The sequence below is a fragment of the Chiloscyllium plagiosum genome, unplaced genomic scaffold (assembly GCF_037043375.1).
Source record: "Chiloscyllium plagiosum isolate Xiang-an unplaced genomic scaffold, Cpla_swu_hap1 HiC_scaffold_27, whole genome shotgun sequence".
In the NCBI taxonomy this organism is placed as follows: domain Eukaryota; kingdom Metazoa; phylum Chordata; class Chondrichthyes; order Orectolobiformes; family Hemiscylliidae; genus Chiloscyllium; species Chiloscyllium plagiosum.
The window spans coordinates 18674535-18702144 of record NW_028270165.1 but is presented as its reverse complement, the minus strand read 5'-3'; the positions used below and the strand labels follow the sequence as shown (position 1 = coordinate 18702144).

At 45.8% G+C, this 27610-nt stretch overlaps 3 protein-coding genes across 5 annotated transcripts in view; 1 reads left to right on the top strand and 2 right to left on the bottom strand.

Moving 5' to 3' along the window:
- Window positions 1-8500, bottom strand: part of LOC148143332 (uncharacterized) — a 192485-nt gene extending 183985 nt beyond the window's left edge. The window contains exon 1 of the mRNA XM_087974122.1: window positions 8476-8500. The gene's annotated coding sequence lies outside the window, so the exon portion shown is untranslated. The remainder of the gene's footprint in view (window positions 1-8475) is intronic.
- LOC148143331 (uncharacterized) overlaps window positions 1-18950 on the bottom strand; it is a 195349-nt gene extending 176399 nt beyond the window's left edge. Inside the window, exons 1-2 of one of the 3 annotated variants that reach the window (XR_015751165.1) lie at window positions 18834-18950; window positions 15357-17555 (exon numbers count right to left, since the gene is read on the bottom strand). Coding sequence is in view for 1 of the 3 variants with exons in the window: in XM_087974139.1 (XP_087830265.1) it covers window positions 16321-17106 (786 nt within the window). In the remaining 2 variants the exon portion in view is untranslated. Of the gene's footprint in view, window positions 1-14924; window positions 17556-18833 lie in introns of those variants that run through there. The other 2 variants (XR_015751166.1, XM_087974139.1) reach the window with 2 other exon arrangements.
- Window positions 1-27610, top strand: part of LOC148143330 (uncharacterized) — a 234029-nt gene that overhangs the window by 200545 nt on the left and 5874 nt on the right. The window lies entirely within an intron of this gene.

The following is a 27610-nucleotide window of genomic DNA, read 5'->3' as shown; positions in this document are numbered from 1 at the left end:
CCTTTGCGTGACTCCAGACCCATAGCAGTGTGGTTGACTCTACACTGCCACCCCCAGCAAATGAGTGGGGAGCAATGTACTTGGATAGAGGGTGTGGGTTGAAATTGCTGAGTGAGGCAATACAGGTTAAGGCTGTACCAAGGATCCAATTACAAAGGGACAGCTTGGTGCTGACCAATAGTAAAGAAAGTGGGGGGGTGGGAGGAGTGTGAGCACTTGGACCTTGAGCTGTTTAAAAGAAAAAGCTACATTCTCAACACCTTTTTGCTGGGGGGGATCTGCAGTTGTAACAAAGTTGGGTCGCAGTAAAGGTTACCTGAATTTACTGAAGGGTTCAGACTTTCATTGAATTGATTTATTGTCACGTGCGCCGCGATACAGTGAAAAGCTTTGTCTTGTGAGCAGTACAGGCAGATCAGAGTTAAGTAGCAAAGATATGTAAATAATAAATAAACAGCTACAAAAACAAAAACACAGGTCCAGGTGAATGTTAAGAGTTTGAGAGTCCATTCGGTATTCTAACAAAAGTGTGGTAGGAACTGTTTCAAAACCGGCTGGTGCATGTGTTCAGGTTTCTGTACTATCCACCCCGATGGTAGAGGTTGAAGAAAAACATTGCCAGGCTGTGATGGGTCTTTAAGAATGCTGGCGGCCTTTCCTTGATAGTGGGCCTGATAGATGGATTATATAGATGGGAGGTTGACCTTTGTGATTGTCCGGGCTAAGTTCACCACTCTGTAATTGTTTCTGATTTTGAATGGTACAGTTGAAAGCTTTGACCTCCAAGAGGTTTTTGTGTTAAAGCTGCTCATTTCTTTCAGCCTCCTGCACTAAGTTTCCAATGTCATGTATCAGATAGAGCAGTGAATGACTAGCTAATATCATTGAAATTGTAAATTTTTCAGGAGTGCCGTTACTGCGTCATTTCATCGGCATCGTAATGTTTACAGACAGCACCGGGAGGTATGGGCTGTCTCCACTAGAAATGATGTGGAGGAGCCAGTGTTGGACTGGGGTAGACAAAGTTAAAAACACAACACCAGTTATAGTCCAATAGGTTTATTTGGAAGCACTCGCTTTCAGAGCGCTGCTCTTCATCGGGTAGCTGTAGAACAGGATCATAAGACACAATTTATAGCAAAAGATCAGTGTCATGCAACTGAAGGGATATATTGAACAAACCGAGAATGATAGTAAGTCTTTCATCTTTTAGAACGGGTTGCAGGTTTCAGTTCATTCATATGTAAACCCCAGAACTACTTTTAAGTCCCCATTCTCAAATGTTTTATAAAAATAGGTGACCTCTCAGCTCATATAATGCATGAAAGGTGTGAGGTTCAAGTCTGTCTGTATCCCACTCTTGCTTGAATCAGACTGGTTCTATTTCCAAAGTAGGAATTTATAAAATATTACATGGAATAACTGCCTGCAGATTGTGCACTTTTTGAGCAAAATTGAATGTATCTGCAAATGCAAATTCACCCCATAGACTATTATCTGTGCGTGAGTGTGTGTATGTTTGCGTGTGTGCATGCTTGGTAAAGTGTGAGTGTGATGGAATAGAAGTCTGTAAGAGGGTGAGTATTTTGGTTGCGGTGGGTGGTGCATATGTGTGTGTCTGAGAGACAGCATGTTTATGACAGAGTTGTGGATAAAAGCGAGGGGTTGCATTTTGCTAAAACAAGGGCAGGACTTGTACAGGTAATGGTAGGGCACTGGGTCATGTTGTAGAACAGAGAGACATGGTGGCTTTCAGGTACATTGTTCTTGAAAGGTGCATTGCTGGGACACAGGATGGTTAAGGCGGCATTTAGCAGCATTGCCTTCATTGTTCACAATGTTGAGATAGGAGTTGGGACATCATGTTGAGGATGTCCAGGATGTTGGTGAAGCCACTTTGAGTACTGAGTACAGTTCTGGTCGCCCTGTAATAGGAAGAATACTATTGGAGGGGGTTTGGAAAACATTTTCCAGGATGTTGCCAGGACTGGAGGGATTGAGTTATGAGGAGAGACTGGGACTTTTTTCAGTGGAGTGCAGGAGGTTGAGGGGTGACCTTATTGAGACTTAGAAAATCATGAGTGGTGTCGGTAAGACAAATAGCAAAAATAGCGACAAGCATGTACGGTTACGTCAAGCTACAGGAGAACACAATTGTGGCTCTACTCTTTTTTTTTCTCTGTTGGCATTTGACCACTTAAAATCTGTCAGTAACAGCAGCATCTCCAGAGCATACTGCACATGCTCCTCGGTGTCAGCAAGGTCTGTGCGGGTTAGCCGGTGTCAGCAAAAACTGCATGCTCATCGCTGTCCCCGGAAACGGTTCGCGACCTTCATTGACCAATGGAGAGCATTTGGCGGACTGGAAGGAAACTTATCCTCCTGGCAATCAGAGCACCCCTACTGTCTGAATGTGGAAGGTGGACCATGTCCTTCTGAAGCTGCTGCTGTTCCTCTCTCTCTAAATGAAGATTGAGCTTCACCCCAGACTAACTTCCTTCCTTTGTCCAACATCTGTGAGTATGGCACTCTTTTCTCACCCTCTTTTTCCATTTATTTTTCATTCGGAGCTTCAGTTGTTGACTTGCAGCAACTGAAACGGAAGAGAGTGAATCGGGGTGGGGGAGGGGGGGCAGGCTCTGGAAATGTTGGAGAAATGACTACTGCAGATGCTGAAGATCAGAGTCGAGAGTGTGGTGTTGGAAAAGCACAACAGGTCAGGCAGCATCAAGGGAGGGTATGAAGGAATGGAGACTTTCAGCTTCTGTGGAATGAAAGAAAAAGAGTTCACTATAAATTAGAATTGATCAGATAGGCCAATGGGAGATGGAGTTTAATTTAGAGAAATACATTTTGGTCAAGCAATCCAGGCAGGACTGACTGGGGAGTGTTGCAGAATAAAGAGACCTTGAAGTGCAGGTTCATACTTCATTGAAAATGTAGTGTCGGGTAGACAGAATAGTGAAGGCAGTGTTTGGTATACTTTCCATTATTGGTCACAGCATGGAGTATGGGAGTTGGGAGGTCACGTTGTGTCTTGCAGGACATTGGTTAAGCCACATTTGGAATGCTGCATCCACCTCTTGTCTCGTTTCTATCGGAAAGGTGATGTGAAACTTTGAAAAGGATCAGATTTACAAGGCTGTTGCCAGAGTTGGAGGGTTTCAGCTACAAGGAGAGGCTGAGTAAGCCAGGGATATTTTATCTGGAGGGTCAGAGGCTTATAGAGGTTTATAAAATTATGAAGAGCAAGGATAGGATAAATAGACAAGGTCGTTTCCCTGGAGTCAGTAGCGGAGGGGTGGGGGGGGGGGAACTAGAGACATAGGTTTTCAGTGAGAGGGGAAAGATATAAGAATTCTGAGGGGCAACTTTTCCATGCAGAGTGTGGTGCATTTAAGGAGTAAGCTGCCAGAGGAAGTGGTGGACACTCATACAATTGCAACATTTAAAAGGCATCTGGATGGGTTTATGAATCGGAAGGGTTTGGAGGGATATGGGTCAGGTGCTGGCAAGTGGGACGAGATTGGGTTAGGATATCTGCTCCGCATGGACAGGTTCGAGTGAAGGGTCTGTTTCTATGCTATACATCTATGACTCTGTCTATTTGATTACAGATGTTGCTCCTCTCTCTGAATGAAGATTGAGCTTCACCCCAGACTGCAACTTTCTTCCTCTGTCCAACATCTGAGTACAATTCTCTCTTTTCTCACCCACTTTTTCAATTTATTTTTCATTCTGGGCTTCAATTGTTGACTTGCAGCAACTGAATGGAAAGGGAGTGAATCCAGGGAGGGGACAGACTCTGGAACAGTTGGTCCAGGTCTGTGTCTCGATTGACAATATAGACAGTCAGGAGGCTGGAAGAACACAGCAAGCCAGGCAGCATCAGGAGGTGGAGAGGTCGACGTTTCAGGTGTAATCCTTCTTCCGGATGGGGGATGGGTGTAGAACAAGATGCAGATAAAGGGGTGCCGGGGACAAGGTGTTGAAGTGGGGATTGGTGAAGACAGAGGGTACAACCTGATGATCGATGGGAGGAAGGAATCTGGTTGGTGGCAGGGAAGAGTGAATGGGAGGGGCAGAGGCTGTGAAGGGAGTTGGGGGATGGGAGGGGAGAAATTAGACAACTCCAGGTGGAAAATGAGGTGTTGTTCCTCCAATTTGTGGATTGGATCGTTGTGGCAATGCAGGAGGCCAAAGCTGGTCATGTCAGAAAGGGAGAGGGAAGAGGAATTAAAATGGGCGGTGACTGGGACATCTGGTCAGCCTCTGCAGACCCTCTTGCCCTTCCTTGTTTTAGCAAAATGCAACCCCTGGCTTTTATCCACACCTCTCTTATGCACATACTCTCTGACACACACACATCCCCAATACTCACCCTCACACAGGCTGATACTCCATAACACTCACTTCACCAAGCAAGCACACATGCAAAAACACACTCACGCACAAACTCACATGGAGACACCTGTGCTGCCCTGCATAGTTTGCAGAAATCTCTTCTCTTCAGAGAGTCCCCACAGTGTGGAAGCAGGTTACTCGACCAAATGAGTCCACCCGACCTTCCAGAAAGTAACTCCCCTATCCCCATTTCTCTACATTCGCCCCTAACTAATGCACCTAACCTGGACATCCCTGGGCACTATGGGTAATTTGAGCATGGCCAATCCACCCTAACCTGGACAAAGTTAAAAATCACACAACACCAAGCTATTTAGAAGCACTGGCTTTCGGCACAAAACTCTTTCATCAGGTGGTTGTGGAGAATAAGATCATAAGGGACAGAATTTATGGAAAAACATTGCAGTGTCCTGCCACTGAAATGATATATTGAGCAAACCTGGATTGTTAAGTCTTTCATCTTTTCAAATGGGTTGCAGGCATCGTTAATATGTAAATTTACAACTTCCTGTAAGGCACTTCTCAACATAACTTAAGGTTTTGTAACAAAAGATGACATCTCAACAGACAATGCATTAAATGTGTGAGGTCAGAGTCCAAACCTTGAATCAAACTGGTTCTATTTCCAAAGTCAAATTTACAAAATATTATATGTATTGACTGCCTGCAGATTGTGCAATTTTAATCAAAATAGGATGTATCTGCAAATAAAAATTCACCCCCATGGACTTGTGTGTACGCGCGCGAGAGAAAGTCTACTTCCGTGCTGTACGTGTCTATCTCTATTTGATAAGATGCTTCATTTCTGATGTAAATATTGTAAATCATAGCTGGGTACTAACAGTTAGATGTAAGGGTGAGAGGATCCTCAAGTTGGACACAATCAGAATCCTGGGAGAGTCCTATTTCTGGTTTGCTTCCTAATGAACAGACATTAAGCACTAGCATCTATTTGTTTCTCATGTCGTTTCATTTTTCTTGTTTGATTCCCTGCTATGACTACACTTTTGTGTCTGGTTGGTTGGGAGACTGGGAGATTGTGCATTGGGCTTTGATTGACTGACTGAATATTTTATTGTTCCAGAAGGTGTAAAAAGAGGGGGTGGGGGTCAAAGCTTCAGCAGAAATCCAGTAGAGCTGAGAACAGACTGACATCTTATTCAGTGGGAACAGGGAGATCAGAGGACAGAGAAATGAGGACCTGAAATCAGAGCGGACACCAGACTACCCTGTGGTCAGTGCTTCGATTAGCAGTGGCAACCCTCTACCTTTACCTAGCTTCCCATTTGACTACACCTCGATATTCAGGATCCAATCCTTGTCATCCTGAAGCCATGTTTCTGTGAGGCGTCTCCGATCATTATTATTCTCGTCAATGTGTGCAGACAATTCATTTACTTTTGTTACAGTGCAGCACACATGCAGACACACCACTTTTTGTTTCCATTTTTGTGATCTTCAGAATCCAGTTTTGATTGCTGGTATATTTACTCTCCTTGTCCCTTTCTATCATTCTCTGATGTTAATTTCCCACATCACTACATTGCTCACCAGCCTTGATTTGGATTGACCAGGCAAAATTGCTGATCATGTCCAGGGATGTGCAGGTTAGGTGGGTTAGCCATGGGAAATGCAGGGTTATTGTTTCATAGTAATAGAAGCAGGAATAGGCCATTTGGCCCATCCAGCCTGCTCCACCATTCATTAAAATAATGGTAAAACTATCTATCGTCTCAGCTCCTCCTCCCTGCATTATCCCAACTATCCTTAATTAATCTACCTGCAAAAACCTAACCAACTGTGTCTTCAATATACTTAATGAGACTGTCTCTACTGCTTCCTTGGGCAGAGAATTCCATAGATGGACTACTATCCATGAAAAATAGTTCCTCCTCATCTCTGTCCGAAATCCAGTCCTCCAAATTATGTGGCCTAGTCTCATCCACCAGCAGAAATGTCTGGATAGGGTAGGGTTTCATCCCTACAGTGCAGTGAATTCCCACTTTCCACCAAAGTCCCATACATAACTGGATATTAATCTACCTACATAGAGGTGGATAGGCTGGGACTTTTCTCACTGGAGCACAGGAGGTTGAGGTAACCTTAGAGATTTATAAAATCATGAGGGAGGTAGATGAGGTGAATGGTGGGTGTCAATCCCCACGGGTGGGGATTTTAAGATTAGAGAGCAAACTTTGAAGGTGAGAGGAGAAAGATTTTAAAAAGACTTGAGGGGCAGCATTATTTTTTTAAAGAGTGGTTTGTATGTGGAATGAACATCCCGACACAGTGGTGGATGCAGGTACAGTAACAACATTTAAAAGACATTTGGATAAGTACATGAATAGGAAAGGTTCAGAGGGATATGGGCCAAACACAGGCAGGTATGACTAGTTCAGTTTGAGAACATAGTCAGCATGGATGAGTTGGACTGAAGGGTCTGTTTCTATGCTGTATGACTCTGTAACTGTTCTGTACTGGTCTTAAAAGCCATTTTCTCACCTTCCCCCATAAACATCCTCCTCTTTGTTGTTCAAAAATCAGATGAACCCAGCCTTGAATATATTCAATGATCCCCTAACTGCAGGCAGGCATCCCCACTTCTGAACTCATTTCCACTTGCTAATATACCACTTGCATTGCTCGCTGCACCTGACAACTGGCATTGACTGTTGTAGAAGGACGCTGAGGCCCCTTTGTACATCCACACGTCATTCCTGATGAAGGGCCCGTGCCTGAAGCGTCAACTCTCCTGCTCATCGAATGTTGACTGAGCATTTCCAGCACCACACTTTGACTCTGATCTCCAGCATCTGCTGTCCTCACTTTCTCCATATCCCAATATGTCACCATTTAAACAATGCATCTCTTTTCTGCTTTTTTTTTTAAACACAGCAAAGGCTCTAACTTCACATTGGGGTACTATATTTGCCATGTGTTTGCCAATTGTGGTCTTCGGGAGACAGAGGGTAAACGTGGGGAACGGTTCGCCGAGCGTCACAGCTGAGTCTGCAGAGGCCGACCGGACCTCCCAATCACCCCCCATTTTAATTCCCCTTCCCACTCCCTTTCTGACATGACCATCTTAGGCCGCCTCCATTGCCACAACAAACCAAACTACAAATTGGAGGAACACCACAACATCTTCCACCTGGGCAGCCTACAGCCTGGAGGACTCAACACTGAGTTCTCCAATTTCAAATAACCTCCTTCCCCACTCCTCGAATCCCTTCCCAGGCTCTTCCCCACCCCTCCCTGCCCCCAACCAGATTCCTTCCTCCCAGTGACCAACCAGTTTGTACCCTCTACTTGTCTCCACCTATCCCCAATTCACCACCCTGCTCCCAGCACACCCTTGTTCTGCAGCTCTCCCAACACCCACCCCCAGTCCTGAACAAGGGTGACACCCAAAGCAAGGAACATGTGCAATGCTTGTTGACACAGAGGAACGTATGCAATATGCTCAGTGGTGATGCTGGTATTATTGACAGATTTTGAAGTGTCCAAATGCCAATAGGAAAAAAAAAAGATAGAACCACAACTTTTTTCCCCATCTGGCTCGATATTTTGTGGCTTTTCCGTCTTGTCTGGCTGCTCAACTTTCTTATGTCTTTTCCCTAGTGTAGGGGGTGAAGGTCTGCACTAGAGGGCCTAGGTTCAGGGTGAGAGCAGAAAGATATAAAAAGTATTTAAGGGGCAACGTTTCCATGCAGAGGGTGGTGCGTGAATGGAATGAGCTGCCCGAGGAAGTGGTGGAGGCTGCTACAATTAAAGCACTTAAAAGGTCTCTGGATGGATATACGTATAGGAAGGGTTTAGAGGCAGATGAGCCAAGTGCTGGCAAGTGGGACCGGATTAATTTAGGATATCTGGTTGGAAGGACGGGTTGGACCGAAGGGTCTGTTTCCGTGCTGTACATCTCTACCATTCTAAATAATAAAATGTATACTTTGACAAATTACAAACTATATCCATGTTAATAAGGCTCAGTACATCACACACTTCACTAACCATTCTCAACAGGTCCTGCCCCTTCAATGACTGAGGAACATCCAACTCCAGAATGCTCACCGGCTCCTGCCTGCTGTACAGCCGGCCGGTGTGGCCGTGACACAGCAGCTGCGCCAGGAAGGCGGCGGTGCACAGTGACGGGTGTCTGCCCCGAGCCGCGCGATTTTCCTAACGACCGCCCTCCCGCCGCTTCCCCGCTTGAGCGACTTCTCCTCCCAACCGCCTTCGCCCCCGCGTGACGTCTGCACGGGGGGATGGGCGGGGCCGGGGAGCGTCACCATCACCAAGCAACAGCCACCTCGCGCTACAACTGCTGCTACCTGAAGCGGGAAATCTGCATTTTAAAAGGGACATGGACATTTAACGGGCTATTTCTGCAAATAAATCGAAATGGACAAAATTACATTCAAAGGGATGTAGGCACATTCAAAGGGATATCTTAATATGCAAAATGACGCAGTCATATCTAAATTAATCTACATTTCGAAGAGACGTTGCCCTATTTATAAGTAGAAATGATGCTTTAAGAGACAGTCATAACTAAAGGGGTAAAGATACATTATCGAGGGACAAGATTGCGCTTCGAGGAACATAACACATTTAAGGGGCATAACTATATTTGAAGGGGCATTTTTATATTTAAAAAGACACATTGAAATCTCATAATTAAAAGTACATGGTAATATTTAGAAAGCGTGACCATATTCAAAATAGTGCAGCCACTTTATAAGAAAAGGGATTTGGGCTGGGGCGCGGGGGAGAAGGGGCGGGGGGTAAGATTTAATTAAGAAAATAAGCAAGTTATTACGATTTGGAATGATCTTGAAGGGGTGATGGCAGCAGTAAGTGGCAAACGTTAATACAAAATTCTTGAAAAGAAAATGATTCCAGATATATGCGGATGCAGGAAAATAATTCAACAAAAGAGCCATTACAAATTTATGGAGCAAACAATATCTTTTTGAGAGATATAAATGGGAGCATCAATTTTTAAGTAGGAATTCCAATTTTTGTTCTCCCAAAAATCTGTCTTGTCAGGGTGCAGTGTAAGCCAGTACAATTTGTTATGCCACAGTAGGCCTTGCAACTCAACCTCATTGTGTCCTCACCCAATATTCATATGGGTGCTTAGCAGTCAAGTTTTCAAGGGAAAGAGGGGATGATGAAAAATAGTGGCTCTGCCAGTGATGCTCACATTCCATGAACAAATAAGTGCTGCACACTGCATGTGTCAGAATTAAATGATCAGAAAAATTCTGAACTCACTACAAACAGTTTGTGCACAATGCCGTTATTTCTACTTATTCTTATTATTTTGATTGCGATTTAGTCTGTACCAAATTAAGAGCAGCCTTGGTTTACGTTTCATTGGCAATTCTCCATGTTGACTTTCTATTATCACAATCTCTTTGACATTCTCATATGTATTTAAATTAATCTTCAGATTGTTCACAACTGAATGACATTACCAGACCGAAAATTCACAGCTTAAAAAACATTTTGGCATTTGATGAAGTTATTTGGGCAATAGCAATAGCAAATGAAATATCAAAGAAATACAAAGTTATGAGGAGGGTTACATATCTTGTTTAACCAAATGCAATGGCAGTGCAGAGAATTTCAGAAATGCGCAATAAATATTCACAGTGTACCCCTTAATCAACTCATTCAAGAATTTCAAATTGTGTTTGAGGCAATTCAATGGCAAATGGCAACATTTGTTTGTTAATACACTCACCATAAATTGTGAATATGATTTTGATAAAAATAATCTGTTTAATCCCAAATGGAGCAATTAAGTGCAACCATTCAATAAAACACTATTTTCATATGAAATAAAATTTGCAATCATTTTATAAAATCTTTACAAAGGAAATATATTAAACAAAATAGCTTTCCTGGGTGTCAATATTTACAAGTTATGCAGCTATTATTTGGCAATCGACCAACTAATTGAAATAATTTCAGAATAAATTAGCTGTTTCATTATTATACATTGAGATATTTTAGTTAAAATGTCACAAAGGAAATCTTTAATACAAAGCAAAGTTAGATAAAATACAAAAGTATCTTGCAGAATTCACTTCAAATCATATCTGTTGAATCACAAAAAGATGATGCTCCATGTACCAAATGATGGACAATCACTGGTAATGATGGAAAAACATTGTAAAGAATGTATATATCTCAATTATATCTTAAATGAATATTTACTCTGCCTTGGACAACAACTGAAAAGTTTTTTTGACAAATTGAAAACTACAATAGCAAAGCTTTAGAAAATCCTCCACTGAGCCAAATCTTGAATAAAAGTTTTTTTTCAGGAAATCCTTTAGAGATTTCAGGCTTCTCCAGCTTCAATTAGCTGAAGAAGGAAAAAATGCATCTGGTTGGAGACATGAATAGAAAAGAATCAGAGGGCTATGCACCAAATGCTGGCAAATGGGTCACTAGATTAATTTAGGATATTTGGTTGTCTGGACTGAAGGGTTTGCTTCTGTGCTCTACAACTCTATGACTCTATTTCTACATAGTCAGAATCAATTTCACAAAACTAGGATTAGGCCATTCATCCTTTACAGCCTGTCTTGGGTTGTGGCCTAACTACGCACGTTTCAATGCAAGTTTCAGAAAGATTTCAGCACCTCTTTTCAAAAAGTGAACATGCTTTCAGACTTTAACAATGTTTCTGAATATATCAATGTAACTATTCTCAATGTTAAAGATCAGCCATTTCAGAACGTCATTTAAACGTAGAGCTTTTCTAACAATAGGTGTGAATTCTGTCTGTGTCCCAATATCGAGTCAGACTGACATTGTTGTTCGAAAAGCTCTGCATTTAAATGACATTCTTGAAGTCATTTTGAAACAAGTTCTGGCATTAACATACCAAAGAACAGAAGCCCATTCTAAAATATGAAAGATTTAATCTAAAATTGTTTCGTGAAGGACATCTCCATGACCGTGGACTCCTTTGGCTATAAATTCTGTGATCATGACCTTACTGTCCACGACCAGCTGATGAAAGAGCAGCACTCTGAAATGGAGTGATCAGTAACAATGTCTCATTTGGATCACCCAAGGTTAGAAATGGAAGCATATCTCTTCAAGGTTACAGTTTGATTTGCCCTTTCAACGTTCTTGAAATTTAAGGTGTTCCATTGTCGGGTTCAATTCTGATCCATTAAAATCAGTATCCAGTCTCATCGGAGTGCAGAACCAACTCAACTGATGGAACAAACACAACAACTTTTCCGTTTGCTTTTTAGATGTGACATCTTCTCTCCCTCCCTCTTTGGTGACCCAACAGGACTACCAGAGCTGGAAGTACCATTCTCGAAATACGATTGCTAACCTACAGTTTTCTTTTGCTGCTAAACATAAGGATTTCAAAGCTGCCAGCCTGATCTCGCACAAAGCACAAAAACAGACTGTTCACCTGTGCCTGCGCAGAGGAGAAATTTCAGGAGGAACAGATCACAAAATAACAACTGTTACCAGTCCCACAACACGTGTTTCCTTATCAAAGTTAAAAATCTCACAACACCAGGTTATAAACCAACAGATTTATTGAAACTTTAACGTTTGGAGCACCGCTCTTTTATCAGGTTGGTTGTGGAGAATGAGATCATGATCATGGCATTTATAGCCAAAGGAGTCCAGTGTCATGGAGATGTGATATATTAAACAATTTTAGATTAAATCTTTCATCTTTTAGAATGGGTTTCTGCTCTTTGGCATGTTAATTCCAGAACTTGTTTTTAATTACCTTCTCAAGAAAATCATTCAAATGCACAGCTTTTCTAACAATAGGTGTGAATTCTGTCTGGGTCCCAGTGTTGAGTCAGGTGGACATTTTTCTTAGAAATGTTGTGCATTTAAATTACATTCTTGAGAAGGTATTGTTTTTAGATTAGGGTGTAGGTTAGGCTGGATTGGCCATGCTAATTTACCCTTATTGTTCAGGATATGCAAGGAAGGGTGGATTAGCTTTGAGAAATATGAAGTAAGGGGGTGGGTCTGGGTGGCAATGGTGCTAAATGCCTTCTTAACCATCCAGTCTACCAGTTCTTTTTCTTTGCAGGTTGCATAACTATGTATCTGAACCCTCCCAGGTCACTGTTTTAACTATACAAGTCCTGTCCTTCCTTGTTTTAGTAAAAATGCAATCCCTTGCTTTTATTCATACCTCTCTCATATACGCACACCCGAACATGCTCACAGGATCAGTCCTCAGCAGAGGCCTCACCTTCATTCCCCTATGCTCTCGGATTAATGAGATCAACACACAGCGTGACATCGAACAATTCTTCCGCCGCCTTCGCCTCCGCGCCTACTTCTTCAACCAAGACTCTCGCCCACCCTCTGACGACCCCTTCTCACGCCTCCAACACACCCCATCCACCTGGACACCCCGTGCCTCCTACCTGCCCTCGACCTCTTCATAGCCAACTGCCGCCGCGATATTAACCGCCACCTGAACTCCCCCACCCCTCTCACCCTCGGAACGCGCAGCCCTCCACTCCCTCCGTTGCAACCCCAACCTCACTATCAAACCAGCAGACAAGGGAGGCGCGGTAGTAGTTTGGCGCACCGACCTTTACACCGCTGAGGCCCAATGCCAGCTCGCAGACACCTCCTCCTACTGCCCCCTTGACCATGACCCCACCCCCCACCACCAAACCATCATCTCCCAGACCATCCATAACCTCATCACCTCGGGGGATCTCCCATCCACCGCCTCCAACCTCATAGTCCCACAACCCCGCACCGCCCGCTTCTACCTCCTGCCCAAAATCCACAAACCTGACTGCCCTGGCCGACCCATTGTCTCCGCCTGCTCCTGCCCCACCGAACTCATCTCCGCATACCTTGACACGGTCCTGTCCCCCTTAGTCCAAGAACTCCCCACCTACGTTCGGGACACCACCCATGCCCCCCACCTCCTCCATGATTTTCGCTTCGCCGGTCCCCAACGCCTTATCTTCACCATGGACATCCAGTCCCTGTACACCTCCATCCCCCTTCATGAAGGATTCAAAGCCCTCGCTTCTTCCTTTCCCGCTGTACCAACCAGTACCCTTCCACTGACACCCTCCTTCGACTGACTGAACTGGTCTTCACCCTGAACAACTTCTCTTTCCAATCCTCCCACTTCCTCCAAACAAAAGGAGTAGCCATGGGCACCCGCATGGGCCCCAGCTATGCCTGCCTCTTCGTAGGATATGTGGAACAGTCCAACTTCCGCAACTACACTGGCCCCACCCCCCACCTTTTCCTCCGCTACATCGATGACTGTATCGGCGCCGCCTCCTGCTCCCACGAGGAGGTTGAACAGTTCATCCACTTCACCAACACCTTCCACCCCGACCTCAAATTCACCTGGACAGTCTCAGATTCCTCCCTCCCCTTCCTCGACCTTTCTATTTCTATCTCAGGTGACCGACTCAACACGGACATCTACTACAAACCGACCGACTCCCACAGCTACCTGGACTACACCACCTCCCACCCTGCCCCCTGTAAAACACCATCCCATTCTCCCAATTCCTTCGTCTCCGCCGCATCTGCTCCCAGGAGGACCAGTTCCAGAAACGTACAACCCAGATGGCCTCCTTCTTCAAGAACCGCAATTCCCCCCCACCCCCCCCCCCGACGTGGTCGACGATGCCCTCCACCACATCTCTTCCACTTCCCGCTCCTCCGCCCTTGAGCCCCGCCCCTCCAACCGCCACCAGGACAGAACCTCACTGGTCCTCACCTACCACCCCACCAATCTCCATGTACAGCGCATCATCTGCCGTCATTTCCGCCACCTCCAAACGGACCCCACCACCAAGAATATATTTCCCTCCGCTCCCCTATCAGCATTCCGTAAAGACCACTCCCTCCGTGACTCCCTCGTCAGATCCACACCCCCTCACCAACCCAACCTCCACTCCCGGCACCTTCCCCTGCAACCGCAGGAGGTGCAAGACTTGCGCCCACACCTCCCCCCTCACCTCCCTCCAAGGCCCCAAAGGAAACTTCCATATTCGCCACAGATTCACCTGCACCTCCACACATATCATCTATTGCATCCTCTGTACCCGATGTGGCCTCCTCTATATTGGGGAGACAGGCAGCCTACTTGCGGAGCGTTTCAGAGAACACCTCTGGGACACCCGGACCAACCAACCCAACCACCCTGTGGCTCAACACTTCAACTCCCCCTCCCACTCCACCAAGGATATGCAGGTCTTTGGACTCCTCCATTGCCAGACCACAACAACACGACGGTTGGAGGAAGAGCGCCTCATCTTCCGCCTAGGAACCCTCCAACCACAAGGGATGAACTCGGATTTCACCAGTTTCCTCATTTCCCCTCCCCCCACCTTGTCTCAGTCAAATCCATCGAACTCAGCACCGCCTTCCTAACCGGTAATCTTCTTCCTGACCTCTCCACCCCCACCCCAGTCTAACCTATCACCCTCACCTTGACCTCTTTCCACCTATCGCATTTCCGACGCCCCTCCCCCAAGTCCCTCCTCCCTACCTTTTATCTTAGCCTGCTGGACAAACTTGCCTCATTCCTGAAGAAGGGCTTATGCCCGAAACGTCGATTCTCCTGTTCCCTGGATGCTGCCTGACCTGCTGCGCTTTTCCAGCAGCACATTTTCAGCTCTAACATGCTCACACACTCACAGACTTATACTCCATCACACTCACACTTTACCAAGCATGCACACACTCTTACATGCACTCTCACACACAAACTCACATGCACACACACACAACTCTATGGAGTAAATTTGTATTGGCAGAATTATATTTGCAGATACTTTCAATTTTCCTCACAAAGCACACAATCTACAGGCAGTCAATCCATGTAATATTTTATATATTCCTACTTTAAAAACAGAACTAGTCTGATTCAAGATTGGGATATGACAGACTCGAACCTCACAACTTTAATGTATTGTGTGAGCTGAGATGTCACTTTTTAAAAAAAATATAAAACCATAAGTCATCTCAAGAACATGACTTAGATGTTGTTCTTGGATTTACATATTAATGAACCGAAACCTGCAACCCATTCTAAAAGGCATCAGTTGCATGACACTATGAATTTTGCTATAAGATGTGTGTCTTATGATCCTGCTCCACAGCTACCTGTGGAAGGACCGGCACTCCGAAAGCTTGTGCTTCCGAATAAATCTGTTGGACTATAACCTGGTCTTGTGTAATTTTTAACTTTATCCACCCCAGTCCAATACTGGCACCTCCCCATCGTTTCCAGTGAACACAGCCCATACCTCCCAGTGCTGCCAGTAAACTTTACAATGCCAATGAAACAACACAGTACCTGCACTCCTGAAAAATTTACAATATCTAATGATACTAGCTACGCATTCACTGCTCCACCCGATACACAACATTGAAAACTTAGTGCAGGAGGCTGAAAGGAATAAGCAGCTTTAAAACAAAAACCTCTTGGAGCTCAAAGCTTTCAATGAGAGTCTGAGCCCGCGGTAAGTTCAGGTAATCTTTATTGTGACCCAACTTTGTTAAAGCTTCAGATCCCTCCAGCAAAAAGGTGTAGAAAAAGTAGCTGCTTTTTAAACAGCTCAAGGTCAAAGCGTGCATACTTCTCACCCCCCCCCCATCCTACCTCACTTTCTTTACTGTTGGTCATCACCAAGTTGTCCTTTGTAATTGGATCCTTGGTACAGCCGTAACCTGGAGGAAGTATTGCCTCACTCAGCAATTTCACCCCACCCTAAAAACGGTTTCATCATCAGATTCTGAAATCCAGATTTCTGACCGAATTCCAATTCCGTCATCTGCCGCGGCTGGATTCAAACTCAGGAGTCCCAGGAACTGGGTTGATAGTCCAGTCCCTAATGGCACTCGGTTGTTGCTCCTTCAATCATCCTGCGATGGCACGTGAACTCGTTGGTGCCTCCGCAGGTGGGAGGAGCGGATGAAGGCCTTCCCACACTCTGTGCAGCCGAAGGGCTTCTCCCCAGTGTGGATCCGCTGGTGGGTCTGGAGATTGGAGGAATCGCTGAACCGCTTCCTGCACTCAGGGCAGCTGAAGGGCCACTCCCCTGTGTGAACCCTCTGGTGTCTCAGCAGGATGGAGGAATTGCTGAAGGCCTTCCCGCACTCTGTGCAGGGGAATGGCCTCTCCCCCATATGGATCCGCCGGTGGGTCAGCAGAGTGGCGGAATTGCTGAAGGCCTTCCTGCACTCGGGGCAGCTGAAGGGCTTCTCCCCAGTGTGGAGACGCTGGTGCTTCCACAAGTTGCTCACCTGACTAAATCTCTTCCCGCAGTTGGGGCAGGTGAACGGCCTCTCCCCTGTGTGGGCCCGCTGGTGAGTCAGCAGATGGGAGGAATTGCTGAAGGCCTTCCCACACTCGGGGCAGCTGTAGGGCTTTTCCCCCGTGTGGACCCGCCAGTGGGTCAGCAGGTCAGAGGAATGTCTGAATGCCTTCTTGCACTCGGAGCAAGAAAACGGCCTCTCACCAGTGTGGAGTCGCCTGTGTGTCTGGAGGTTGAAGGAATTGCTGAAGGCTTTCCCGCACTCGGGACATGGGAACGGCCTCTCCCCTGTGTGGACCCGCTGGTGAGTCCGCAGGGCAGAGGCCTGGGTAAAGCCCTTCCCACACTCAGGGCAGCTGATGAGTTTCCAGGGCAGATGGGACATAGAAGCCTTTCCCACAGTCACCACACTTCCATGGTTTCTCCACAGGGCAGGATTCCTCAGGTTTTTCCATGGCCGAAGCTTCAGCCGCACACAAACGCATGTAGAGCCCCTTCGCACCGTGATTTCATCTTAACAGGCGGTATAGCTGTTACACGCTCCACACTCAGTGCACTGCAACAGTAGGTCTCTCATCCAGTCCCACTGATACTGGAAATGTACTCGAACAGGAACCAAAAAGCTTTGCTCCTTCTCACAGAATCGCAGTCAAAAATCGTTGTGGTCCTGATGGATTGAGTGACCGTGAGACATTGACACCAAAGTGAGGACTGCTGACTCACTGTCAAAAAGCACGGCACTTGAAAATTCACAGCACATCAAGTAGCATCCGAGGAGCAGGAGAGTTGATGTTACAGTTGATTTTGAAACTTCTGACTTCAGATCTTCAAACGCTGTAAAAAGAGAATATAAAAGCCATCACTGTCAGTCCAGGGTAGAAATTCAGAACAAGCGATTCTGCTTTCTGGAGAACATTCTTTTCTTTTATTATTCCACAAAATTGAAAGCGCCATCCCATTCTCTCTCTCCCCCTCTGTTCTCACTCCACTTTAACTAATTCTCCTGAAGGTGCCGATTCAGGATCTTACAAGAGCAGAAAAGCAAAAACGTCAAGACTTATGGGCGGCATGGTGGCACAGTGGTTAGCACTACTGCCTCACAGCGCCAGAGACCCGGGTTCAATTCCCGCCTCAGGCGACTGACTGTGTGGAGTTTGCACGTTCTCCCCGTGTCTGCGTGGGTTTCCTCCGGGTGCTCCTGTTTCCTCCCACAGTCCAAAGATGTGCAGGGTCAGGTGAATTGGCTATGCTAAACTGCCCGTAGTGTTAGGTAAGGGGTAAATGTAGGGGTATGGGTGGGTTGCGCTTCGGCGGGGCGGTGTGGACTTGTTGGGCCGAAGGGCCTGTTTCCACACTGTAAGCAATCTAATCTAATCTAATCTTATCTCTCTGAAACTCCACCTGAAAGTTACTATCTTTCACGTCATTGGCATAATGCTGAGAGTGAGCAGGTCTGATTTGGAAAGCAAAATAAAGTGTGCCAATTCAAGATGAACCTGCAATGCAGCTTCTTGAGGAACAACCTCAAGAAATGGTTAATGTCCCCGGGAAGGGGAGCATAATGAGCAAGGTATTAACACCGACACCAGAGAGAGAAACTGAACATACAGACGTGGCAAACGTTAGTGGAAAGCCAGAGTCATATACACACAGAAACAGGCACAGGCACTTCAGTCAAACTCTTCTGTGCTGACCAGATATCCTAAATTAATCTAGTCACATTGGCGAGCACGTGTTCCCTGTCCCTCTGAACCGTTCGTATTGACACACCCGTCCAAATGCCTTTTAAATGCTGTAATTGTCCCAGCCTCCACTACTTTCTCTGGCAGGTCATTCCGTACACACATTCACACCCGCCCAAACCTCGTGAAATAGTTGTCTCATTCGATCTCTTTTAAATCTCCACGGCCCCTCCCCCGCCGCCCTCACCCTAAACCCTCTAGTTCTGGACTCCCCCACCCCAAGGAAAAGACCATGTCTATTTACCCTATCCATGCTCCTTTTGATTTTATAAAAGTCTATAAGGTTACCCCTAAGACTCTGGCGCGGGCTGGGGAAACAGCCCCACCCTATCCTTCTGTCCCTCCTCACCCGGGCAACTAAGACACATACCTGAGTTTGCAGAGTCTGCTCCCTCCCTGGATTCACTCCAGTTGCTACCAGTGAACAGATTTTCTCCCTCTCAGATTGAAGAGTTGCCCAGCGAAAGGGTTTTACTCTGAACCGAACAGAGCCACTTCCGCGTTGTGACGTCATCGATGGGTCGAGGCGGCGGAGGGAGAGACAGGAAGGGGAGGAGCGAGCAGCGGGGAGGGGGGCGGAGTGACGATCGGGGTCAGGGGCGGAGCGACTGGGTGGAGCGAGAGGCGGGTACAGAGGCGGAGCGCGGCCGGGACAGTGGGAGGAGCACGTGTCGAGTGACGGCGTGCGAGACGGGGCGTGACGAGACGAAGGGGCGGGGCGAACGGCGGCTCCGCACTGCGCCTGCTCCGGATTGATGGCTCGCACTGCCCTGCACAGTTTTCAAAAATCCTTTCCCTTCAGAGAATCCGCACAATGTAGAAGCAGGTCACCCGGCCCAATGAGACCACACCGACCCTCCGAAGGGTAACCCACCCACATCCATTCCCCTTCCCCTCCTGCCCGATATTTACCCCCGAATAGACCTCACCTGCCCATACCTGGGCACTATGGGTAATTTAACATGGCGAATCCACCCTAATCTGCACAGCCCTGGAACATGTGGGACAATTTAGCATAGCCAATCCACCCTCACCCTTCACAGATTAACTACTCTCCGGGAAAAACAGCTCCTCCTCATCTCTACCTTGAATCTACTCCCCCTAATTTTATGGCCGAGTCTCATCCCCCAGCAAGAACTACTGGACAGGGCAGGGAGCTGGTGGGCGTGGGTCGGGATGGCATGCTCTTCAGAGGGGTTGAATGGCCTACTTACACACTGTAGAGATTGAATGATTTACTGCAGTCGTGTTTGCTCCGGATCACAGCACGCAGAACCTCCCACCTTCCACCAAATCAAAAGACAAGTCCCACCCTGCCCTCTCGTATGTGTGTTATTTGTCTGCATAATCGTTTACAGTGAACACGGCCTAAACCCCGCTGCTGTCAGTAAACTTTAAAATGCTCAGGAAACAATGAGGTATTGAAACCGTAAGGTTTCTAATGATAACAGTGACTGATTCACTCCTTCTGATGGACAGCAGTGGAAATACAATGCTGGAGGCTGAAAGAAATGAGCAGTTTAAAACAAGAACCCACCTAACCCTTCACTCAGCTCCCCACTCAGCACACTGTACTTACTGCGGTAAACCTTAAAGCACTTCATCCCCACAGTGCAATGAATTCCCACTTTCCACTAAAATTCTGGATGTACTCATTCACTCAGTTGCTGTCCCACAAATTACAGATTTCACTGTAACTTGTTCTGTGCAATGAACCAGAATTGATCAGGGACCTCGAAGTGAAGGAGCCATTGGGAAGTAGTGACCATAATACAATAAGCTTCAATCTGCAATTTGAGAAGGAGAGGGTACAATCGGAAGTGACAATATTTCTGTTGAATAAAGGGAACTATGGAGCTATAAGGGAGGAGCTGGCCAAAGTTCAATGGTGCAATACCTTAGCAGGGATGACAGTGGAGGAACAATGGCAGATATTTCTGTGTATAATGCAGAAGATGCAGGATCAGTTCATTCCAAAAAGGAAGACAGATCCTAGGAGGAGGCATAGGTGGTCATGGCTGACGAGGGAAGTTAAGAAACATATAAAGTTAAAAGAGAAAAAGTATAACATAGCAAACATAAGTGGGAAAATGGAGGATTGGGAAGCTTTTAAAGAACAACAGAGGATAACTAAGAAGGAAATACACAGAGAAAAAATGAGGTACGAAGGTAAACTTGCCAAAAACATAAAGGAGGATAGTAAAAGCTTTTTTAGATAAGTGAAAGGCAAAAAAATGGTTAAGACTAAAATTGGGCCCTTGAAGACAGAAACAGGGGAATATATTACGGGGAACAAAAAAATGGCAGAAGAATTGAATTGGTACTTCAGATCTGTGTTCACTGGGGAAGACACAAGCAGTCTCCCTGAGGTAACAGTGGCTGAAGGACCTGAACTTAAGGGAATTTATATTTGCCATAATTTGGTGTTGGAGAGACTGTTAGATCTGAAGATTGATAAGTCCCCGGGGCCTGATGGTCTACATCCCAGGGTACTGAAGGAGGTGGCTCGAGAAATCGTGGATGCGTTGGTGATTATTTTCCAGAGTTCGATAGATTCGGGATCAGTTCCTGCGGATTGGAGGGTGGCTAGTGTTGTACCACTTTTTAAGAAAGGTGGGAGAGAGAAAGCAGTAAATTATAGACCAGTTAGTCTGACCTCAGTGGTGGAAAAGATGCTGGAGTCTATTATAAAGGATGAAATTACGACACATCTGGATAGTAGTAACAGGATAGGTCAGAGTCAGCATGGATTTATGAAGGGGAAATCATGCTTGACTAATCTTCTGGAATTTTTTGAGGATGTAACTCTGAAGATGGACGAGGGAGATCCAGTAGATGTAGTGTACCTGGACTTTCAAAAAGCTTTTGATAAATGCTTCATAGGAGGTTAATGAGCAAAATTAGGGCGCATGGTATTGGGGGCAAAGTACTAACTTGGATTGAAAGTTGGTTGGCTGATAGGAAACAAAGAGTAGTGATAAACGGCTCCATTTTGGAATGGCAGGCAGTGACCAGTGGGGTACCGCAGGGATCAGTGCTGGGACCGCAGCTTTTTACAATATATATTAATGATATAGAAGATGGTATTAGTAATAACATTAGCAAATTTGTTGATGATACTAAGCTGGGTGGCAGGGTGAAATGTGAGGAGGATGTTAGGAGATTACAGGTGACCTGAACAGGTGAGGTGAGTGGTCAGATGCATGGCAGATGCAGTTTAATGTGGATAAATATATGGTTATCCACTTTGGTGGCAAGAACAGGAAGGCATATTACTACTTAAATGGAATCAATTTAGGTAAAGGGACAGTACAAAGAGATCTGGGTGTTCTTGTACACCAGTCAATGAAGGTAAGCATGCAGGTACAGCAGGTAGTGAAGAAGGCTAATAGCATGCAGGACTTCATAACAAGAGGGATTGAGTATAGAAGCAAAGAGGTTCTTCTGCAGCTGTACAGGGCCCTGGTGAGACCATACCTGGAGTATTGTGTGCAGTTCTGGTCTCCAAATTTGAGGACAGACATTCGGGCTATTGAGGGAGTGCTGCGTAGGTTCACGAGGTCAATTCCTGGAATGGCGGGACTACCTTACGCTGAAAGACTGGAGCGACTGGGTTTGTATACCCTTGAGTTTAGAAGACTGAGAGGGGACCTGATTGAGACATATAAGATTATTAAAGGATTGGACACTCTGGAGGCAGGAAACATGTTTCCGCTGATGGGTGAGTGCCGAACCAGAGGACACAGCTTAAAAATACGGGGTAGACCATTTAGGACAGAGATGAGGAGAAACTTCTTCACCCAGAGAGTGGTGGCTGTGTGGAATGCTCTGCCCCAGAGGGCAGTGGAGGCCCAGTCTCTGGATTCATTTAAGAAAGAGTTGGATAGAGCTCTCAAGGATAGTGGAATCAAGGGTTATGGAGATAAGGCAGGAACAGGATACTGATTAAAGATGATCAGCCATGATCATATTGAATGGTGGTGCAGGCTCGAAGGGCAGAATGGCCTACTCCTGCACCTATTGCCTATTGCTCCCAGTAAGGGCAAAACATCTTTGAAAGCTGCTCTGAAAGTGCTCTGACTCTTCTGCTTTCAACAAAGCTGATTAGAGTTATATAGCATGGAAACAGACCCTTCGGCCTAGCTTGTCATGCCAACCAAATATCCTAAATTAACCTAGTCGCATTTGGCCCATATCCCTCTAAATCCTTCCTATTCATGTACCTATCCAGATGCCTTTTAAATGTTGTCATTATCTGGTAGTTTGTTACACACTTGCACCATCCTCTGCATGAAAACCTTGCCGGTCACGTCCCTTTTAAATCATTCCCCTCTCACCTCAAACATATGCCCTCTAGTTTTGGACTCCCCTACCCTGGCAAAAAGTGCTTGGGTATTTACCCTATCCATGCCCCTCATAAACATCTATAAGATCACCCCCATAGCCTCCAATTCTCCAGGGAAAATATCCCTGGCCACTTCAGCCTCTCACTGTAGGTCACAAGCATGGCAACAGCCTTGTAAATCTTCTCCAACCACTTCCAAAGTTTCACAACCTCTTTGCTATAGCAGGGAGACCAGAACTGAACACAGTATTCCAAAAGTGGCCTAAACAATGTCTTAGACAGTTGCAAAATGCAACACCTCTCATTTCTCTAAATTATCTCCATCTGCCACTCCTTGGCCCATTGGCCCACCTGAACAATTCTAATTTATAATGAACTCTCTTTCCTCTCTTATTCCCTAGAAGCTGAAAATCTCCATCCCACATACTCTCTTTCCATTTGCCAAACCTAATCCCTGTTGTACCTCATCCTGAAGGTTCTGCTTCATGCTGACTAACAGGCCCACACTCAGGAGAGATCTAATTGAAACACACAGAATACTGAATGGCCTGGACACAGCGGACGTTGGGAAGATGTTTCCGTTGGTAGGAGAGACTCCGACCCGAGGACACAGCCTCAGAGTAAAGAGAAGGCCTTTTAGAACATAGATAAACATCAACCTCTTCAGCCAGATAGTGATGAATCTATGGAATTCATTGCCACAGAAGGTTGCAGAGCCTAGGTCACTGAGTATATTTAAGACTGAGACACATGTTCTTGAGTACCAAGGGGATCGAGGGTTATGGAGAGAAAGCAAGACAATGGGATTGAGAAACCTATGAGTCACAATTGAATGGTATGAGCAGACTTGATGGACTGAATGGCCTACTTTCTGCTCCTATGTCTTATAGTCTTTTGCTGTCCTGGACACAGTCAGAGAACTGGGAACAGAAGTCAGCCATTTGGTCTTTGGAGCCTGCACCAGCATTGAACAGATCATAACTGGATATGAATCTAACTACATCTAAGTGGATAGGCTGGGACTTTTTCACTGGAGCACAGCAGGTTGCGAGGTGACCATATAGAGGTTTATAAAATCATGAAAGATATAGATGAAGTGAACGGCGGGTCTTCTTTCTCTGGGGTGGTTTCAAGATTGGGAGCAAAATTTGACGGTGAGTGGAGAAAGATTTTAAAAAGACATGAGGGGCACCAGTTTTTAAAAAAAAACACAGAGTGTGGTTTGTGTGTGGAATAGATGTCCAGAGGAAGGATGCAGGAAACGTAACAACGTTTCAAAGAAATTTGGCCAAGTACATGAATAGGAAATGTTTGGAGGGATATGGGCCAAACACAGGCAGCTGGGACTAATTTAGTTTGAGAACATAGTCAGCATGGACTAGTTGGACTGAAACTGTTCTAAAACCATTTCCTTACCTTCCCCCATAAACATCCATTTCTTTGTTGTTCAAAAATCAGACAACTCAGCCTTGAATACATTCAATGACACCCTAACTGCAGGAAGAAATCCCCACTTCTGAACTCAATTCCTCTTGTTAACAAACCACTTGCCTTGCTGATTGCTTGCTGCACCTGTCTGACAACTGGTACTGACTGGTGTGGAATGACGCTGAGCCCCCTTTGTACATTCACACATCATTCCTGATGAAGGGCTCATGCCCAAAACGTCAACTCTCCTACTCCTTGGATGCTGTCTGACCTGCTGTGCTTTTCCAGTGCCACACTTTTCGACTCTGATCTCCAGCATCTGCAGTCCTCACTTGCTCCACATCCCAATACATCACCATTTAAACAATACATCTCCTTTCTGCTTTTGTTTTCACAGCAGAAGCTATAATTTTACATTGTGGTACTGCATTTGCCATGTGTTTGCCAATTGTGAACTTCTCTACATCGGGGAGACTTGGGGAACAGTTCACCGAGCATCGTACCTGGGCCCGCAGAGGCTGACCGGACCTCCCAGTCACCAGCCATTTTAATTCCCCTTCCCACTCCCTTTTTGACATAACTATCTTTGGCCTCCTCCCTTTCCACAATGAATCAAACTGCAAATTGGAGGAACAACATCCCATCTTCCGCCCGGGCTGCGTAGAGTTGGGAGGACTCAACATTGGGGAACTCAATTTCAAATAAGCTCCCAATCTTTCTAGCTCCTCCTCCTCCCTGCCACCTTCCTCTCATTGATGGGGGCTCTAGGGTGGGGCTTGGAAGAACAGAAAGAGAATGGACGGAGGCTGGGGAGAATAGAGAGAGAATGGACGGGGGCTGGGTGGAGCTGTGGAGAACAGAGAGAGAGAGAATGGACAGGGTAGCAGAGGGTGAGGGAGAGGAGAAGGACTTGGGGGGGAGAGAAAGGCCTGCGGGGCTGAGCGTGGGGGACCCAGAGAATGGGGGGGAAGGGTCTGAGAGGGAGAATGTGGGAGTAGAGTGTTGGGGGGGGGGGCGGCAGAAGAGAGAATGGTGTGGGGTGCAGAATGTGAGGGGAGACAGAGAATGGACGGGGACAGAGGGTGGGTGGAGAGAGAGAATGAGTGGCAAGGAGAGGGTGGGGGCAGTGGAAGAATGGGCAGCAGAGAATTGGTGGAGAGAGAGAATAGACAGGGAACAGAGAGGTGGAGGGTGAGGGGAGAGAGGGAGGATGGATGGGTGGGCAGAGGGTGGGGAGAGGGAAATGGACATGGGGCACTGTGGGTGGCAAGGTGGGAATGGACAGGAGGCGCTGTGGATGGACAGGGGATGCTGAGGGTGGTGGGGAACAGAGAAGAGGTGCTGTGGGTAGCAAGAAAGGAATAAGTGACCTCAAGGACAATTTTTTTTTATGCAGAGGGTGGTGTGTGTGTGTGTGTGGAACAAGCTGCCAGGGAAGTGGTGGAGATGGGTACAATTACAATATTTAAAAGGCATCTGGGAGGGATATGGGCCAAAGGCTGGAACTTGGGACTGGATCAGCTTGGGACATCTGGTCAGCATGGATGAGTTGAACCAAAGGATCAGTTTCCGTGCAGTGTGTCTCCAGATGTCTATAACTCTGTGATTGAAACCAGACCTTTTTACTGATAATCTTCCTGCTTGACTTTTGTAGCGCACCCAGTTTCAGGAGATTTGTGGTGGGTACAAGTGGCACATGTCTCCTATCATGGGAATTCTGGAAAATATAAAGGGGCTGTTAAAAGTACTTCAACTTTGGGAACACTGGGTCTTGTGGAAGCAGGGCATTTGACAAACCTTTTCAGAGAAATTTTCTCCAACTGGTGGACTATAGACAGTTTTCCCACGGAATATTACACAGATATTAAGAATGTTACCTTCTGTAAAACATTTTCCTGAAAAATGCAGAAGAATTCAACTTGCTAACGTGAAACAAATGTTGGAGAGAAAGGAAACTACCAAGATCAAAAGGCTGATGAATGTCAACATTTATCAGATTGTTTCGAGAACAGAAAAACCTGCACTGGAGACACCCTGAAGAGGGTTGTCTCATACCTATTCCTTCAATTAGTTTATATGTCTTAATTGTTAAGTCATACCTAGCACATGGAAAGATGGCTATGAATTGTGGAGGTCAGTCATCTCGACTTCAGGACAACTCTGCAGGAGTTCATAGGCCGAACCATCTTCATCAATGACCTTCCTCCATCATAAGTTCAGAAGTGGAGATGTCGCAATAATTGCAGCTGTTCAGCACTATAAACAACTCCCCACAAACTGAAGCAGTTCAGTTTGAAATGCTACAAGATCTTAACCATATCCAATGGGCTGATGAGTGGCAAGTAACATGAATGCCATGCAAATGTCACAGAATGACTCATCCCCAAAAGAGATAATCTGACCACTGACCTGTGATATCAACAATGTTACTGTCACTAAATACCCCACGATCAACATCCTTGGGGTTTACCATTGAACAGAAACTCAACTAGATGAACCATATATACACAGTGGCTACAAAAGCAGGTCAGAGGCCAGAAATACTGTAGTGAGTAACTCACCTCCTGACTCTCCAAAACCTGTTCCAACTTCTACATGCCACAAGTCAGCAGTGTAATGGAATACTCCCCACTAGCTTGGATGGGGTTGCAGCTTCAACTGTATTTGAAACGCTTCATACCATCCAGGTCAATGTTGCCTGCTTGATTGGTACCATATCCACTGTTCAGAAGCAGTAGTGTGTAGTACCTACAAGATGCACTGCAAAGATTAACCAAAGCACCTTACAAATTGCCTTTCAAACTAACAACCACTTCCATCTGGAAGGACCAGGAAAACAGATACCTGGGAACACAACCTCTTGCAAGTACCCCTCCAAGCCACTCACCATCTTCACTTGGAAATGTTTCTTCAGTGTCACTGGTCCAAATCCTGGAATTCCTTCCCTCAAGCTGCTGTGGGTCACCGTACAGGGTTTGGACTGCAACGGTTCAAGAAGGCAGCTCACCACCACATTCTCAAGGAGAACCAAATGCTGGCCAACCAGTGACGCCCATGTACTAGAAGTAGATTTTAATAAATTATTGAAACAGTGTTGGAATCTGCTAACTAAAGAAAATCAACGTTAAGAAGGGTCAGATGGAGTGCATTGATTCGGTGCTTATTTAAGAGCAGTTAAAAAGCGATTATACTGACACTGAATTGGAACTAGAGTTTAGAGTTAAACACGTGTAGTGTTCCACTCAATGTATAAATCTAAAATCGATGAATGATTTACCCCGACGTGTACTTCATTAAGGAGGAGAAAGTGAGAACTGCAGATGCTGGAGATCAGAGCTGAAAATGTGTTGCTGGAAAAGCGCAGCAGGTCAGGC